Genomic DNA, 17,649 nt, shown 5'->3' with positions numbered 1-17,649 from the left:
AAATCGGCCCATGTTGAGAATATCAATGGGTTTAAATTCAAGCCGGTTAAGTGTGTGTATTAACGCAGGGCGTGTGTGTGTGAGCGTTGTGGTTAGCGCGCTGCGCTTCGAACCCAGCAAACCAAGTTCGAATCCTGCTCACGGCCAACACCAGTGACGATTATTTAAACTGGCCATGGGCCTCCCATTAGTCGGCTCAGCCTCAAATGAGTACCTTGGTTCGCTGTGTAAACATCGCCACTGGGGAGACAAAGGCGGATGGGCGCGGTGTTGGCCACCCACCCCCTAGCTGCTCGCTAACAGCACTTGCGCCAACAGTCTCTACAGCTGTAAGGTCGGGGGGGCGGGGCGAGTGTGGGGGATCTTTGTCTCCATGTGTTTGAATCCATGTATGCGCATGCCAATTCTGCATATGACAATACTGCGCATTCATGATGGGAGTTTGGGACCAAATCATCTGCACTAAACCTGGCTGGTCTCAACCGATGCCCACCCCGGGTGCCGTGTTTGCCCATTTTCAGGGCCCGCCTCCAGTTCTATCCACTTGTACACAGTTCCTACCCTGACCTTGCTTTGCCCCCAACGCCAGCTGATGTTACACAGCGTCTTGAGATGCGCCCGAGCTTAGGTGCTCGATTAAAACTATGATTATTCTTATTCTGCAAAAAAAAAACGGTACCTGGAACCCGCATCATTGCGCCATTGCATCCAGAGATTACGGTATTATGCGATTATAAAACAACAGCATTCGGTTTTTTTTTGGTTTGTATTGACAGGATCAACCTGTAAATACAAACCAACCGGTCAATACTAACCAAAAACAAATGCCAATATCTTTACAACTGCTTTTATTGTTTAGTTTGTTGTTCTTCCCTGCACCTCCGGTTAGCACGGTTGGCTACGTACGGTGCCAAAGGAGTCCAACATACATACACTGGGTTCCCTACCTGTCACGTGGTGGTACGCGTGGCCGCGTCTATGAAGTCGACGATTCGTGTGAACGTTCACACGGTGGCTCAGCGGTAGAGCCAATGGCTTGCGATCAGAAGGGTGCGAGTTCAAATCCGGGCTGGAGAGGTTGACTCGGCCCATCTATCCCTCCAGGGTTGATACAATGAGTAACGCTTTGTGGAGTGGTCAACGGTGGTTGTCCTCATAGATGGACTTCACCTCCACGAAGAGGCGGTGAGGACCACCTCAATGCTTATTCGAGCAGAAAATGTTCTTGACTTTTGACGAAGGGAATGGTCATCCATCCGCATCCAGTGAAACTCAGCCAACCCCCCTCCACTTCATCGCGATGTTAATTGGCTCGAATCAAACTGTACGGGATTTTTTTTTATTTCGTGAAAGTGTAAGTATTAATATTCTTGGTTCTTTCGTTAAAGTCACGTAGAAGGGAAACGATAAAATAATAAAAATATAAAACAATACAATTATATCGGTTTTTATTGTTTTATATTTTTATTATTTTATTGTTTCCCTTCTACGTGACTTTACCGAAAGAACCAATAATATGAATCCCTGCAGTCACGAAAGCTTTAAATCAAAATGTAAATATTAAATTATACATATTTAGTTGTTATTAAGTTATTCGGTGCTAATAATACGCACGAGGTTATAATTCAACGTAATTAAAATGTAGATTTTTTTTCTTCTATTCTTTAAATTGTATTTACAACGGATATGTTGGTAGGCGTAGGGCTATGCAGACAGCTGATGGTGCTGGTGGGGTGTGCGTGACAAGCTAAAGGTTGGGAATGACGAGAGAAAGAGAGAGAGCGAGAGAGAAAGTGAGCGAGTGAGCGAGTGAGACGAGGCGCACAGCTTCGAATTGCGCGCAAATATTTCTGAAAGAGCATTCACGTGTGCCCAAAATGCACTCGGCGTAATTACTGCGGAGCACGCGGCGTGAGGATAAAGCGCAGATGACATTTTATGGATGAGCGCCTCCAGACTCGTGATGCACATGCTATACCACGCCGGGTAAATCTCTGCACCAAACAGCAGCAGCAGCAAAAAAAACCAACCCCACACACAAATTGTACTTCCTTCTCAAACAGATGCCAACACCTGCGGGTTTAAATGCAATGCTTGTGAGTGAACACAATCTTGCTTTTGGCTGGTCATCTAACAAAAGATGGTCACCGCATTTGGGTGCTTTCAGATGCACGTTGCGACCGTCTGGAACGCTCTTCCCGACGATGTTGGGACGCCACTGGAGCCGTTGCACTTTTCAATGTAGATTGTTGCCTTAACCCCCCGCCCCTCCCCACCTCCGATTATCACGGTTGGCTACGTACGGTGCGAAAGTTCAACATACGTACGTACGATCTAAAAAAAAAGAATGGGAGAACCAAGCAAAAAAATCAGACATTGCTTTTAACGGTGAATGCATTGAGCATGTGCGAGTGTGTAGAAGTACCGTGGGCACCTTGTGTCGAGGCGTACCCTCTCGTTCGAGGCCTCATCAGTTATGTGTTGACACAGAATATGCATCCTCGCCGCCTGCATTATTCCTGTTTTGGCACGGCCGCGCGTACATTTTTCACGGGGTCCGACTGCGTTCCGTCTGACAACGTTTGAATTAAGAGCAGAGTACAACTACACTCGCACGATGCGGGGTGTCCATAAAAGTATCGACCGTTTTTGAAGAATTGTAATGAGACAGCAGTGTGAAACTGCGTGGTTAAACGGTGGAATTACATGAAATACAAAAAGTGTTTGCCACGAGAGAAACGACTGAGCGATCTTCAGCAGCTCCACGACAGAAGCGATTGAAGTAATCGCGGCAGTGATGTTGGCAGACACTTATGGCTCTCAAATCTCGATGCAAAGGCCATCGCCGATGCTTTTTTTTCCGAACACGTGGGAGGATGAGCCCCGGACGGCAAAAAAAATAAAAAAAATCTTCACACGACCGGATTGTTGAATTGACCCAGCTCACACTGCGGTCCCAACTGAAATCTATTAATAATTGATGATACCTTTATGGACACCGTGTGTTGCATAGTTTGCCAAGGAACATAATTAGCAAAAAAAAGACACTGTAAGGCTCGCAGCATGTAGAGCACTCGTCAGCTCGAGCAAAATCAAACTAAAAGACTTTCTCCTTTCTGTTCACACTGCGAATGCAGTCCCACCAAGCCAATTGTCAACCCTAACACTAACGCAAGCACATGGTTGTACCCAGCATCTTAGGCTAAGCGCTAAATCACACACAAGCCGTGGCTGCTGGCCCAAAGCCAGCAACTACCAATTCAAAATACAAGGCTCTCTCCGCAGCCAATCAATCACACCTGTGGTCTCTGCGCCAGTCCTTCCCAAATCGCACGTTGGATATTAGACTGTGGTGAAATATCCACATGTGTACGATGTCCCCCTCCCTCCATTCACACCTGCGAAGAGTCGGACCCCTGCCAAGGAGCACGGTCAAACACAATGGACTGGGAGGTGACCAGGTGGCGCAATTGTCAGAGTGCTAACCTGGCACTGCTCTGAGATCCTCGGTTCAAATCCAGGCAGCCGCCTGTGATTAAGCCGGGTCCTCAAATGTAGCGGGCTGGTGGTGCAAACGCGCAAAAAATATCACCACATTAAATTCGGTTCTGCACTTTATTTGGCCAAATCCCATCTCTGAGAATTGAAATATCAACGATATTGCAGAGTGTGTGGGAAGCACTTCCCTCCGCTGTGTGTGGATCCCATTATCACTTGAAAAAGGGATTTCAGAGGTAACTCTGCGATATCCACTTCCACGGGCCGTTCTCTAACACTAAGGGTTGCACTGCGTAGCAAGAATTCGGGAATGGTACTTTGTCTACTAAAATATAAAACTAGCGAGGGGGGGGGGGATGGAAATTACTGAAAACAAAAGATGACATTTCATGGATGAGCGCCCCCAGACTTGTGATGCGCATCACCGCGGACCGCGTAACCTCGTCGCCGCTTGCGTCCCCCCGTCCCGCAGTCGCGCTGGAGCACCCCCTGTCCCGCATGCGCCGCCCGCTGTCCCGAGCCCTCAGCCACCTGAGGAGAACAAACAGCGGCAGCTCCGTGGGGCGGGAAGACCAAGCCGACGACGGTACCGGCATCGGCCCTCATCGGCGGCGTAGCCGTGGGGCGTGGCAGGCGGTCCAGCGGCAGCAGGGCCCGCAGGTTCCGGCGGCCCAGGCGCTGGGCTATGAGTGCGGAGAGGAGGGGGGGGGGTGGTGCGGGAGGCGTAGAATTGGACAGAGGGTGACCTCATTTCGTTTCCTACACCTAGACCTATGCACATCGTGCCAAGCCACCGCGTCTACGATCACCATGGTTGGCTACGTAAGGTGCGAAAGAAGTTCAACGTACAGTGCACATGCATACATAGACCCCCACAGTCCAACCCTATTTGGACCTTCCTTGTCGTCAGCCACGATCAATCCACTGCTGCATTAGCCACCCGAAACGTTACTTGGTTTTGCGATATAGCACGTGCTGATTTTGTCGCTTTATCACGGGCAAATTTCCCTCCCTTGACTGCCATTCCGATGTTAGTCTTGACCACTCTTCGTCATCCCTTGAAGCGATGTGTACTGCTCAAGCCCTTGGACCACCAACACATTCTTGTCTTGGTGGTCAACAGAAATATATTGTGAATGCTTGCCAGGTTTAGGGGCACACGCACTTAATCGTCTGTCTTATAGGCAGGGTTGGTGGGTCACGCACAGATGGAGCCTGAGTAACACATCTACTGTAGTCGTATTGTGCTTTCATAATAATAATAAACTCAGTTTTCCAGAGCGCTATTCGCACAAAGAGCTTGTATGTTATGCACTGACCGCTGACCTCTTGCAAAAAAACCCCAAAATTGAGCCAACTTGCCAAACATCTTGAAGCACAACCCTCCTGAAAAAAAAATATTGATACTTAATTCGGCTTTCCTGGGTAAATAAACCACATTCTTGCAAAAAAATAATTCAGTGGCTTGGTACGATGTGTACATGGTAAAGTAACAATAGTATTAACCTAAATCCCATGAGGTGCAAAGCGCTATTCATGATTCTCAACAAATCCTAATATGTTGAGCTAACCATAAACAAAATGGTTAATAAACAATGCTAATTCTAATCTGTAACATCTGTTTTGACATTAATGCATTCTAAATGCATCCTGTGTTCTCCCTCCTCTGGCTTTATCGGCAATACTTAGGCCCACATTGTTTTCCACAGTCCCAAAGTAATTATATTTAATTACGGGCACCTCTCTGAGCACAGGCAGCGGTGCACAAACATTGGCAAGTTTAATGGCCACTGCGAAAGAACGCCTCTGATTACCAAAGTAACGGAGAGACAGATAAGCTTTTAAAAAGGCGAGAGCAGTGATCGACGTTTGCATTTAGAATTATTGTTAAAGCCCTCGTGGTCTTCGTGATGTCACGCTGCGGGTGAACGTGGCTGCACAAAAGTCACGCCTCAGTGACCAATACAAGAACAATGTGTTGGCCATCAGCAGCGGCAGCAGCAGCAGCAGCGGCCTCCCTGGCCGGAGCTGTTGGGGCAGGCGTCTCAGCTTGATGTTGCTTTTTTTTCTTCTTCCATTAAACACATCCATGGCTTGAAGCGCATTGAGATTTCACGTGAGCAGACGCCACTGCGTTTTGTCCAGTGGCGTTCACAGTTAATATCGCAATGCTTAGGCGGTGACTGCTATTTATACCTGCTATTCCATTCCCCTCTCTTTACTTTATTTTCATATCGTTGCCAAGATCATAGCTGTTGACCCGCCCATACTGGGAATCTGTGAAAAAGAGCTTTATAGCTCATCAGATTCCTCCTCCTGCAGTCTAAATATAGATTGTGATTCTGTCGGCTGCTGCTGTCTTTTATTCCGGTCAGCTGGAAAGTTAGTTTCGTGGTTATTTGCCTTTAAAAAAAATAGTTGTTGGATACAGGCTCAAAGGCCCAATAATAACAAGCAGCCAGTAGCAATCAGCACCATAAAAAGTTGGAATGGATATATATCAGAGTTTCTTGCATTGAGCAAGGTTATTATTATTGTAAGGGATTTGGAGAAGAGACGATGGGAGGGAAGTCCCAAAGTGGAGCAGTGGGAGGCAAAGAAGCAGGATGGGAAACATCGTGACCTGCAGGTTGTCGGTTGAACACCGTGTGGATGAGAAGAAAAAGTAGTAGTCTTCAGCTACTTCAACGTCAACCAAATGTAAAGTTAACCTGATCGCTAAATTCAACCTCCTGTCAAAAAAGAAGCCAGAGCCACACATAAAAAAGTTAGATGTTTACAAGATTGTTATCAATCACAGTAACAGCCCAATTTCCGACAGCCTAAAATCGGTACTAGCTAAAGGGTTGAATTTCGCAGTCACCCCTAAACACATCCCAGTGGATGATATCATTGCCCAGGTAGACGTAGCCCTCAAAGGTTTGGGACACATCCCGGCAGATGTTGCAAGATATGAAATCGCTGCTATCCTCAAAAACGCTAAGAAACTCATTAGCAACATCAGCAAGGACGAGCGTTTTGAACTCGCTCAAATGAAAAAGAGAGATGACATTGTCATCCTCTCAGCCGACAAGGGCAATGCCACAGTCATCATGGATAAAACCACTTACAACAGCAACAACATTCAGGACCTTCTTATGATGGCAGCTATACCAAAATTAATAGAGATCCTACCACCCGCCTGGCCACAAAAACCAACAATATCATCACTAATTCGACTTCTCTAATCGAACCGACCAAGAAGCTCTCTCTAAAACCCTCAGCTGCTAGACCACCCAGATTTATGGCCTTCCAAAAATCCATAAAAAGGTCGCCTGCTCCATCCTATCGTCTCCACCATTAACTCACCAACCTACAAACTGGCCCAATTTCTGTTTGAGACCCGGCTTCCTTTCACGGGCAAGACCACCTCTGCTGTACTTAACTCAGCTCACTTGGTTTCTCTAATCAAGGACATCACAATGTCTCCAGATGATTTGCTTGTCAGATTCGATGTAGTCTCTCTGTTCACCAAGGTACCTGTGCCTGCCACCATTGCAATCATTGAAGACTTGGTCCAACAGGGACTGAATCCTGATGTACCAACTTTGGTGAGGCACTGCCTTATCAACACTTACTTCACCTGGAATGGTACATTCTACAAACAAAATGAAGGTACCCCTATGGGTTCTCCCTTATCACCAGTGGTGGCGAATGTTTTCATGGAGAAATTTGAGACAGATGCCAACCAGATCAATTCCATACACCCATCTATCAAATTCACCATGAAAGTGGAAAATGATGGCAAGCTACCATTCCTGGATGTTTTGATCGAGAAGAGACCTGATGGCTCGTTGGGACATTGTCTACAGGAAAGCCACCCACACGGATTCCTATCTAAAGTCTGATTCCCACCACCATCCAGCCCAGAAGAATTCCCTCATGAAAACACGACACCACTTAACCAGTGAACTGGAACACGTACGCCAAGCCCTCAAGATGATTGCATATTTGGACCGCACAATCCGCAAAGCTGTATCCCCAACCATAGGTAAAGAACCATCTGAGGACCCAATCAAAACCATCACCTTGCCATACATAGCAGGGGTTACCAATTTTTTTTCCAAAATCTTGAACAAACACAAGATACAGGTTCGATTCAACACAGTACACAAAATCCGTGACCTGATCCCATCTGTGAAAGATGTGATTCCTGACATGGAATACCCTGGTGTCTACAAACTAAGCTGTGTCTGCAGTAGCAGTTACATTGGGGAAACGAAACGACATGTCTCGGACCGTGTTCGCGAACACAAAGCAGATTTGAAACACGGCAGAACCAATACCTCTGCCGTGGTTGATCACTGCTTGAACGCGGTGGGCTCACACGACATTGTTTTTCCGAGACCAAGGTACTCTGCAAACCTTCGGGCTACCATCAAAGATTTGTTCATGAAGCCATCCATATATATAAAACAGACATAACTTCAACTGAGAAGATGGGTACAAATTTAGCAATCATTGGAAGGACGTTATTAACCAGGTAAATCCTTCACTGGTTGTTGATGTTTCCATCCTACCTGCCATTGTCAACAGTTATTTCTGACTCTCTGAGTTACATTACCAAGTTAAATGTCTTTACATTAATGGGCTCAATCTCTCACTAACAAAGCCAATGTTGCCCATTTCCCTCGATGGTGGCTCTCGTTTTTTAGCAGACTTCAACTGGCTGTGATGTTGTTGTGTGCGTGTCTCTCTCTGTGTGTGTCTTTGTGTGTGAATGTCTCTCGGTTTGTGTGTGTCTCTATCTCTATCTGTGTCTCCCTGCATGTCTCTCTCTCTCTTTGTGTGTCTCTCTATATGTCGCTCTCTCTTTGTGTGTCTCTCTGTGTGTGTCTCTCCCTGTGTGTGTGTGTCTCTCGGTTTGTGTGTGTCTCTCTCTGTGTGTCTCCCTGTATGTCTCTCTCTTTGTGTCTCTTTGTGTGTATGTGTGTGTCTCTCTCTGTTTGTCACTTTGTGTGTGTGTCTCTCTTTGTATGGGTGTGTGTCTCTCTCTGGGTGTGTCCCTCTGTGTGTGTCTCTGTGTGTGTCTCTATATATGTGTGTCTCTCTCTCATTGTGTGTCTCTCTCTGTGTGTGTCTCTCCCTGTGTGTGTGTACCTCTCGGTGTGTGTCTCTGTCTCTCCTTCCCTTGATGTGATGTTGTACATGCTCATCTCTCACAACACAATGGCCACGTCCTCAGCTCGTCGTCGTCGTTGAGGTCATCCTCCCTTCCCCCCCTATCTCTATTCCCATCTTAGGCACAATCTCTAGCCCCCACCCTCTTGCCCGATGCGGCAACCCCTCCCCTCCCCCCTTCTCGGCTCTATATATGAGGACTTGTTTCAGCAGCCTGTCTCTCTCTCTCTCACCTGATGACGGTTGCTTGTGTGGCGATCGAAACGTCGCGATCTATTGTTTTTTCTACCTACGTGACTTTACCGAAAAAACTAAATAGCAAGAAGAAGTAGTATCTGTTTTTGTTGTTGAAAATACAACAACAACAACAAAAGAGGGCCGGGGGTTGTGGGGGTAGATTTGAGTGACGGGGGTGGCGATTAGCAACTGTGCTTAACACGGTATAATCTTCAACGATGGGATGGTCATGTTCACGATATTGTGTGTTATGATATTGTGTGTTATGATATTGTGTGTTATGATATTGTGTGTTACGATATTTCACAATTATATAGCGTTGCTTCCCTGTACTTGAATCGCATCGTGACTGAATACACCTTAAACGATGTCCAACGGTAGTCCGCTCAAAAGAACATTCACGGGATAGGCGTTCATCCCCAGTTTACAAGCAGTCTGGAAATTCTACATTGCTATGGTGGTGGCAAGTCTAACCCAGAGGGGGGGGGGGGTGAGAAAAAAACACATCCCCCAATGCAACCTTACTCACGGGCCCAAACGTACGTGTTTGCACAGAGCGGGGTTGTCCATGCAGAGCCACTGGTCATTGTGTGGGGCTGGCGAGATTGAGCCGTGGAGTGTGGCGGCTCTGCCTAATTTGAATGAGGACCTCGTCCTCCTCCCTCCTCGTCCTCCTGCGGGCCCGTACGCTTTGTTCCCCGGCGCTTGTGTTCCCACAAACGTCTGGGAGCCGTGACCCCGTGGGCTGAGCCCTGTGGAGCACAAAGGAAACCTGGGTGAGAAAGAACGACCTTCACTTTGTGCTGACGAATCTGTCTCCGTGTTCAATTATTGGCTATTTTCCTTTCTAAAGCGACCGGCAATGAGGGTTAATATTCACCAAGCACAACGCGCCTCGGTGCGGAATTTGCACTTCAATATTAGCGGCGAATAGAATACAATACAAATAAACGTGTTTTGGAGTTAATGTCACAGCGATTTCCTGCTCAAATGACACCAGAAATAGTGCTTGTATCCAGTTTACATCCTTGAAGCCAGCGGTGGAAATTCCACATTCATATGACGTGGGCGAGTCTATCCGTATAAATAGAACACTGTCGACTTGCCCACAACGTGGTACTCTCTTTATCGACCCCAGACGAATGATGGGCTGAGTCATTCCTCAACCTGAATGTAAACTCACAATCATCAACATTACTTTATGTCGATGAGCATAGATGCAGTGACAGTAAAATCTGTGTTTGTGGGTTGGACCGCGTGTTGTTCAGCAATGTCTGATGTTTCACTCCTTGTGGTGTTGTACTGTACGTCGTTTTTGTTATCAATGACAACTGCCTGCTGTGCCATATATGGTTCAGAAACACGGTCATTATTGACAAAAGCTGAAAAGAGGTCAAAGAAGCGTTATAGAGATGCACGGTTGGAATTTCAATGAGAAAACAGAGAGAGAATACATGGATTAAAAAAAAAAACATACGCATGTTAATGACATCGCTCAAACTCTTAAGAAAACTAAGTTTGTTTGTGGGAGGACTCATGGTAAGAAGGGATGATGGCCGTTGAGCAAGACTTGTTGATGGAATGGCAGTCAAGAGAGAAAATGCACTGTGAAGATGGAGCGGTAATGTCAGTTTTTGTGCCGTAGTGAGATGGACTGTGGGGATGGTGGGATGAGCAAGGATCACAACAGCGTAGTCATGCCTTGAACCAGTAGTGAATAGACCATTGCTGACGAATGTCAATGATAATCATTGCTGTTCACCTATGTCATTGCGAGAAGGGTGCGGTGATGGCCTTTGGTGAAGAATAACAGCCGAGTAATGGAACGTGCCGGAGGGGAGATGGAGCGATGTGATCGGCTGGTGTGCAGGTGCTCATCGGATCGTTACATTGCAGGATCGTGAGACTTGACGGCAGCTTGGAGAAGCCTCGATCCGGCAGGGGAATGATCATGGATGATGATGATGATGATGATAACGACGATCACGACGACGACGGTGATTGGTCCGCGCGTCACCCGTTTAAATCCCGCTCGGCCCCAGACACGCCACGAGCCCTGGGGGGCATCCCGGACGGCGAGGTGACCACCATCGAGGTGGCGCGCGCCAACCCCTACATGGAGCTGGGCATCAGCGTGGTGGGCGGCTGCGAGACGCCGCTCATCACCGTGGTCATCCAGGACGTGTTCCGCGAGGGGGCCATCGCGCTGGACGGCCGCCTCCTCCCCGGGGACCAGATCCTGCAGGTGCGACCCCGCGAACGAGCTCGGGGATCGAGCTAACCGGGAACTCGCGTGCACCGGCTCTGTCCGTGAACGGGCAACGTATATCCACAGCTGGCACTAGACATCCAGTCGAGCTGCTTTTTGTGTTAAGTTTGTTGTCATTCCCCCCCCCCCCCCCCCACTTACGATTTGCACGGTTGGCTACGCGCGGTGTGAAATCAGTTCAACGTGCACGCATAGCAGTCTGCCCGTGCCTACTGCGACCTGCCAGCAAATTGGACAATGTCCACAACATGCACACCACATGCAGTCTACCTTTCGCTGTGGCTTTGGCTGCGACGAGTCATGTGCTGCCTACTCCTGTCAGCCAGAGAAACGGAAAACATTCCCGCGCCTGTCACACTGCACACAGCACTCCCCGAGGCGACCTTTGGTGTGTGACGGTGGGTAATAGTCACCCGTTGACTGGGACGTCGATTCATTGATTGAAATCGATTCCACACTCGAGAAAAGCGCATCAATTTCCGCATGTAGAAGAATTTATCATTTACACAAATGGCAGCTTCACGTGGGGTGAAGAGTGGGTACGTACTCCAAGCTATTCCAAGTCGTCGCGCCTGTGTGGAACAGTTGGCCAACAACCCTCGAGACGGGGCAAGAACTGGTTTGAAAGCCTTGTCAAACCGACGTCGTCGGGGCCAATGCTAACCACCGCGCCACCGCTTCAAGTGCTAGCATATACATCGATAATATTAGCACGCATTCATTCGTACGGCAATGTCGCACGGCGACGCCCGCCCCACCCTTCCCACCCCCCCAACGCCGCCCGCGCAGGTGAACGGCGTGGACATCAGCAACGTGTCGCACAACTCGGCGCGTGCGGCACTCGCTCGCCCGTGCCCCTCGCTCCGCCTCACCGTGCTGCGGGAGCGCCGCTACGGCACGTCCGGCACGCGCGCCGCGCCGCAGCCTCCGCCGGCGCAGCAGCTCCAGCCGGCGGCCGGCCAGCCCGCCCCGCCGCCCGGCACGGCCGCCCCCCCGCAGCAGCACGTGCAGGGCTCCCAGCGCACGGCGGCGCCGGCGGCGACGACGACGGCGTCGCAGCAGCCGGGTTCGGACGGGGGGCCACCGGCGTCGGCGGCGGCGCCGAGGGGACCTCGCTGCCAGGGGGGGCACCCGCCTCCTCCTCCTCCTCCTCCTCCGCCGCCGCCGGGGCCGCCGCCGGGGCCGCCGAGCGCCGAAGGGCCGGAAAGCGCCGCGGCGGCCGGCGGTGCGGGCGCCACGGACGACAGTTTCCACGTGGTGTTACACAAGCGGGGCGGCTCGGGGCGCGAGCAGCTCGGCATCAAGGTGAGGTCTCGCGGCGGCAGAGCGTCGCCGGCCGCTCGCAAAGTGGCGAGATGTTAACTGCCTCGCCGGGTGTACAGGGGGTCGTGGGTCGATCCTGACCCTGACGACGCCTCTTTATTTCGATTTTGCGTGTCTCTCTCTCTCTCTCTCTGTGTCCGTGGTTGGTTGCATGGAATTTTCTCAGGGTCCTTCAGTTTCCCCCCTCCACATTCAGAATCAACGTCACGCGTTCGGAGTATTTGGCTGCTTCGAATGTCACTTGGGCGAGCCATCGTTTGCGGCCAGGTGGCTTCTGGAAAAAAAGAGCTCTCTATGGGCTCAGTGGGCCTCACACCTGGTCAAAATAAAAATAGCAGACGTAGGAGTGCTCCAAAAAACGCCGAGTGCGGTTCTCCCGGCCGGGCTGCTCGCCGAGCGTTTCTGCTCTCGGGCTATCGCGTCACACAACTACCGCGGGCGAGGTCAGCTGTTTGAAACATCATTCAACTCCTGGAGGGGAGTTGACACCGATTTCAATTGACGGATCGGTGCATTGTAAATGTCTTCGAGAATGCTATTTAGAGGAATGCTATTTCACCCCGACGCCATACATGTACGTACATTTCCCTGAGGTTAATTATACCACTGATTGTAGAAGGGCCTCCACGAGATGGAGTTCTAGAGTGCCCCTTTGGCAGAGTATTTTAACCCCGATTCTTCCACACGGGCTGGACGTGTTGCATAGGGGCGGGATTATCTACACCTTATCCCACAACGCCATGCTTGGAACTGTTGAACCGGCAGCCTTTGAAGTCTGGTGCGCTGACCATTACCAAAGCAGCATCCAGATGTCCACTTCTAGTCGTAATTATAAGTTACAGAAACTCACTATATGAAAGGACATGCATTGTGTTTAGAAACTCGGGCATATGTTTTTTTTTTATTTGGCTGATATGAAGGTTTAAGGCTGCTCTCTGCAGTGTCCCTTGGTCTGGGACTTTTGTTGTTGTTGTTGTTGTTTTTCTGGCTTGCCCAAGCATATATCTTTGTTGAACTTCTTTCACACCGTACATAGTCCACTGTGCTAATCGGAGGTGTGGGTGGAAGGACAACAAACTAAACACAAATAGCAGATTCTAAAGAAATTAGTTTTCATTCTAGATAATAAAAAAGAAGCTTACATTAAAGCGTTGACAAACCGGCAGGTATGTGTTTACCTGTGCAAATTGTACATCTAGACTTTACGTATTTATCCGCAGCGACTTGCTTACCTTCTTGTCTATCTTGCTCTTATAGAATTGTTTGCATCGTTTGTTGATGCAAACACACTGACCACCGTGCCCCTACTGGACATCTGTGGGGGGGTAAAGAAACAATATTCGTAGGTCATCGGATTCCTCCAGCCCAAAGAAAGCATTCCAATTGTGATATCTCGAGAAGCAAGCACATGAGCGACGCTGCCTTCGCTGCATTGTGGCCCAGAGGGGCTCGCGCAGCTCACAAAGTTTGGACGCTTTAACAACACGAAGTTTTGCCCCGGCCGTTGTCGCACGATGAAAATCTCATCAAATGAAATATAATTGAAAAGTCCAAAATGATTTGGGCGACGCACACCCCTGAGAGAAGCTGCCCTGGGCTCGGGGTGCCAACGCCATGGTGCCCGGTGCGCGCGGCAAGGGGGCGGGAGAATCAACGCGAGAGTGAACGATCGGCTCGCAAAACAAACGCTCGCATACGCAGCACCCCCACCTTGGCGCGCTTAACCACTTGCAGTGCGCGCCGTGGCGTGAGCGGGCGACACCGTCACGTGTGTCGAAGTTGCCGTCTCATTGAACGTGCGTGTGTAATAGTAGCACTGTAGTAATAGTCAATCAATAACAACAGGTCCGTTATGTTAAACGTAATGACGGGGTGGGTGGCTCAGAGGTCAGAGCGCACAACCGGTTTCCCGCTGGGCTCCTGTGATCATTGAAGCCTGGTTGCCAGCAGAGTTTAATCCGGGTGTGAGTCTGTGGTCTCAGCCCTGTTGCCGGTGATTGCGCAAAATGCCAAAAAATATAGATCATCAAATTTGGTTCTGCACTGCATTGGGGTGAATTCCAGCTCTTTGGGAATTCAAAATATGGGATTGTCAAGACACGAACACTCTTCTCACATGGCAGGGCGGGTATTGGTCTCTGCACAGTTCAGAACACGTCACTTGAAGGGATCTCAGAGGTAGCCCTGTCATATCCACTTCCGTGGGCCCTTCTCTCACACAAAGGGTTGCACTGCTCTTCTTTGGAGCAACTCACATCTCAGGCTATCCAGGGTATCAGTTGACGCATATGCATGACAACCACTCTGATGGCAACCGGGATAAAACTGTCAAATATAAATTTTAAATAACTTTTTTTTTCCTGGCAGTGAGAGGGAGAAAATATTTTGGTATTTTGGCATTTGGGCCAGATATAGTGTTTTACAGAGGAAGCGTTTTCGATATACATAACTGAAGAGGGTAGCGTTGGGTAGCTGGTGATGTCAGACTCGTTGGAGAATGGATATCCTTTTCGAATGCCATTCTCGAAACAAACGTTAAGAACGGAATGTGAGTAAAACATTTTGAAGGCAGAAAACAACATACATGTTCCATTTCAACAGAATCACGGTTAACCACGCACCGGTGACACACTCGTTACGAAAATGTGTTTACACATGGTCTTAAGAAATCGGTCGTTAGCTGTAAAAGGAGCGAGTGGTTCGCAAGCAGAAGGTCACGAGTTGAAATCGTGACTCAACCCATCATCCCTCTGGGGTCGATAAAATGGATTTCCGTCCTTTGAAAAAAAAACAAGTCGCCCTCGCCATAGCAATGTGTAATCTTGTTGTATGTGGAGGGTCTTACAATATTTACGTATTATTTTTCTTGCAAGCTCGTGTCTAAGGGTTTTCTTACATTAATTATAAGACCTTCTCCACAATGGTCACCAGGTTCATAGATCCGCCCAGCAGTGCAGGCTTTTTCAAGCAAAATGACTCATGAAACAGAAATAAACCACTCGGACATTCAGTACACTACAAATCTGAGTATTTAATGGACCAAAGCATCAACTAGTGTCATAATCACGTCAACTCTGCACCATTATTCTTCTACAGTGTACACGAAAAACACGCAACCGATCGACGCAACCGTACGAACCAATGTATGATAAATAAAAATATGTCTAGGTGGATAATCAGCTAACGTATGAGCCCTCTAAAGTGTACTTCCCCCCCCCCACCCCCTTTTGAGTGACGCGATTAAGTGATGTAATAATTGTAAAAGATCTGTTACAACAACAAGGTAATCGCTAGATGCGCCGTCCATGAGCGAGCACCCACACCTCCCGTCAGTCTCTCGCCCCTCTTGGCTTGCAAGCACCGAGACAGTCCGGCGGCTGTCCACGCCTCTGCATTCACCGTCTCAAGGCTGCCAGCGAGGATGCATTTCGCTCCTTCGGTGCGTGCGCGCGCGTGCTGCACGGGAGCCCCAACCGCCCATGAGGCTCGAAGTCGACCGCTGGTCGTGCCCTCGCTGGCGTACACGGCAGATGCCCGTCACTCCGGCCGGCAGGGCCCCTCGGGGTGTCTCCGGTGTCGGGCACCAAGGTTCCTGCACCACTTTGACCTTTCACCTCTCAGGCGATGAGTCAGACTCGTACGTGCGTCTTGTGTCAGACTCACAAAATCAGAGACTAATAGATTACGCACTCATGCCATGCGTAACAATGTGCCCACGTACAGAGAGGGAAAAAAGTATTTGATCCCCTGCTGATTTTGTACGTTTGCCCACTGACAAAGAAATTATCAGTCTATAATTTTAATGGTAGGTTTATTTGAACAGTGAGAGACAGAATAACAACAACAAAATCCAGAAAAACGCATGTAAAAAATGTTATAAATTGATTTGCATTTTAATGAGGGAAATAAGTATTTGACCCCTCTGCAAAACATGACTTAGTACTTGGTGGCAAAGCCCTTGTTGGCAATCACAGAGGTCAGACGTTTCTTGTAGTTGGCCACCAGGTTTGCACACATCTCAGGAGGGATTTTGTCCCACTCCTCTTTGCAGATCTTCTCCAAGTCATTAAGGTTTCGAGGCTGACGTTTGGCAACTCGAACCTTCAGCTCCCTCCACAGATTTTCTATGGGATTAAGGTCTACAGACTGGCTAGGCCACTCCAGTACCTTAATGTGCTTCTTCTTGAGCCACTCCTTTGTTGCCTTGGCCGTGTGTGTTGGGTCATTGTCATGCTGGAATACCCATCCACGACCCATTTTCAATGCCCTGGCTAAGGGAAGGAGGTTCTCACCCAAGATTTGACGGTACATGGCCCCGTCCATCGTCCCTTTGATGCGGTGAAGTTGTCCTGTCCCCTTAGCAGAAAAACACCCCCAAAGCATAATGTTTCCACCTCCATGTTTGACGGTGGGGATGGTGTTCTTGGGGTCATAGGCAGCATTCCTCCTCCTCCAAACATGGCGAGTTGAGTTGATGCCAAAGAGCTCCATTTTGGTCTCATCTGACCACAACACTTTCACCCAGTTGTCCTCTGAATCATTCAGATGTTCATTGGCAAACTTCAGACGGGTATGTATATGTGCTTTCTTGAGCAGGGGGACCTTGCGGGCGCTGCAGGATTTCAGTCCTTCACGGCGTAGTGTGTTACCAATTGTTTTCTTGGTGACTATGGTCCCAGCTGCCTTGAGATCATTGACAAGATCCTCCCGTGTAATTTTGGGCTGATTCCTCACCGTTCTCATGATCATTGCAACTCCACGAGGTGAGATTTTGCATGGAGCCCCAGGCCGAGGGAGATTGACAGTTCTTTTGTGTTTCTTCCATTTACGAATAATCGCACCAACTGGTGTCACCTTCTCACCAAGCTACTTGGCAATGGTCTTGTAGCCCACTCCAGCCTTTTGTAGGTCTATAATCTTGTCCCTGATATCCTTGTAGAGCTCTTTGGTCTTGGCCATGGTGGAGAGTTTAGAATCTGATTGATTGATTGCTTCTGTGAACAGGTATCTTTTATACAGGTAACAAGCTGAGATTAGGAGCACTCCCTTTAAGAGTGTGCTCCTAGTCTCAGTTCGTTACCTGTATAAAAGACACCTGGGAGCCAGAAATCTTTCTGATTGAGAGGGGGTCATGAAAATGCAAATCAATTTAAAACATTTTT

At 48.8% G+C, this 17,649-nt stretch overlaps 1 protein-coding gene across 2 annotated transcripts in view; it reads left to right on the top strand.

The window, feature by feature from the left end:
• Positions 1 to 17,649, top strand: part of LOC116943459 (ligand of Numb protein X 2) — a 50,808-nt gene that overhangs the window by 12,610 nt on the left and 20,549 nt on the right. Inside the window, exons 3-5 of one of the 2 annotated variants that reach the window (XM_076067793.1) lie at positions 3,971 to 4,084; positions 10,938 to 11,140; positions 11,954 to 12,469. In XM_076067793.1, coding sequence (XP_075923908.1) covers positions 3,971 to 4,084; positions 10,938 to 11,140; positions 11,954 to 12,469 — 833 coding nt within the window. The remainder of the gene's footprint in view (positions 1 to 3,970; positions 4,085 to 10,937; positions 11,141 to 11,953; positions 12,470 to 17,649) is intronic. The other variant, XM_076067794.1, reaches the window with a different exon arrangement.

The sequence above is a fragment of the Petromyzon marinus genome, chromosome 18 (assembly GCF_048934315.1).
Source record: "Petromyzon marinus isolate PM22_M1 ecotype Great Lakes invasive population chromosome 18, UKy_Petmar_22M1.pri1.0, whole genome shotgun sequence".
Lineage (NCBI taxonomy): Eukaryota > Metazoa > Chordata > Hyperoartia > Petromyzontiformes > Petromyzontidae > Petromyzon > Petromyzon marinus.
Note: the sequence above shows the minus strand (reverse complement) of the source record. Positions and strands in the feature narration are given on the sequence as shown.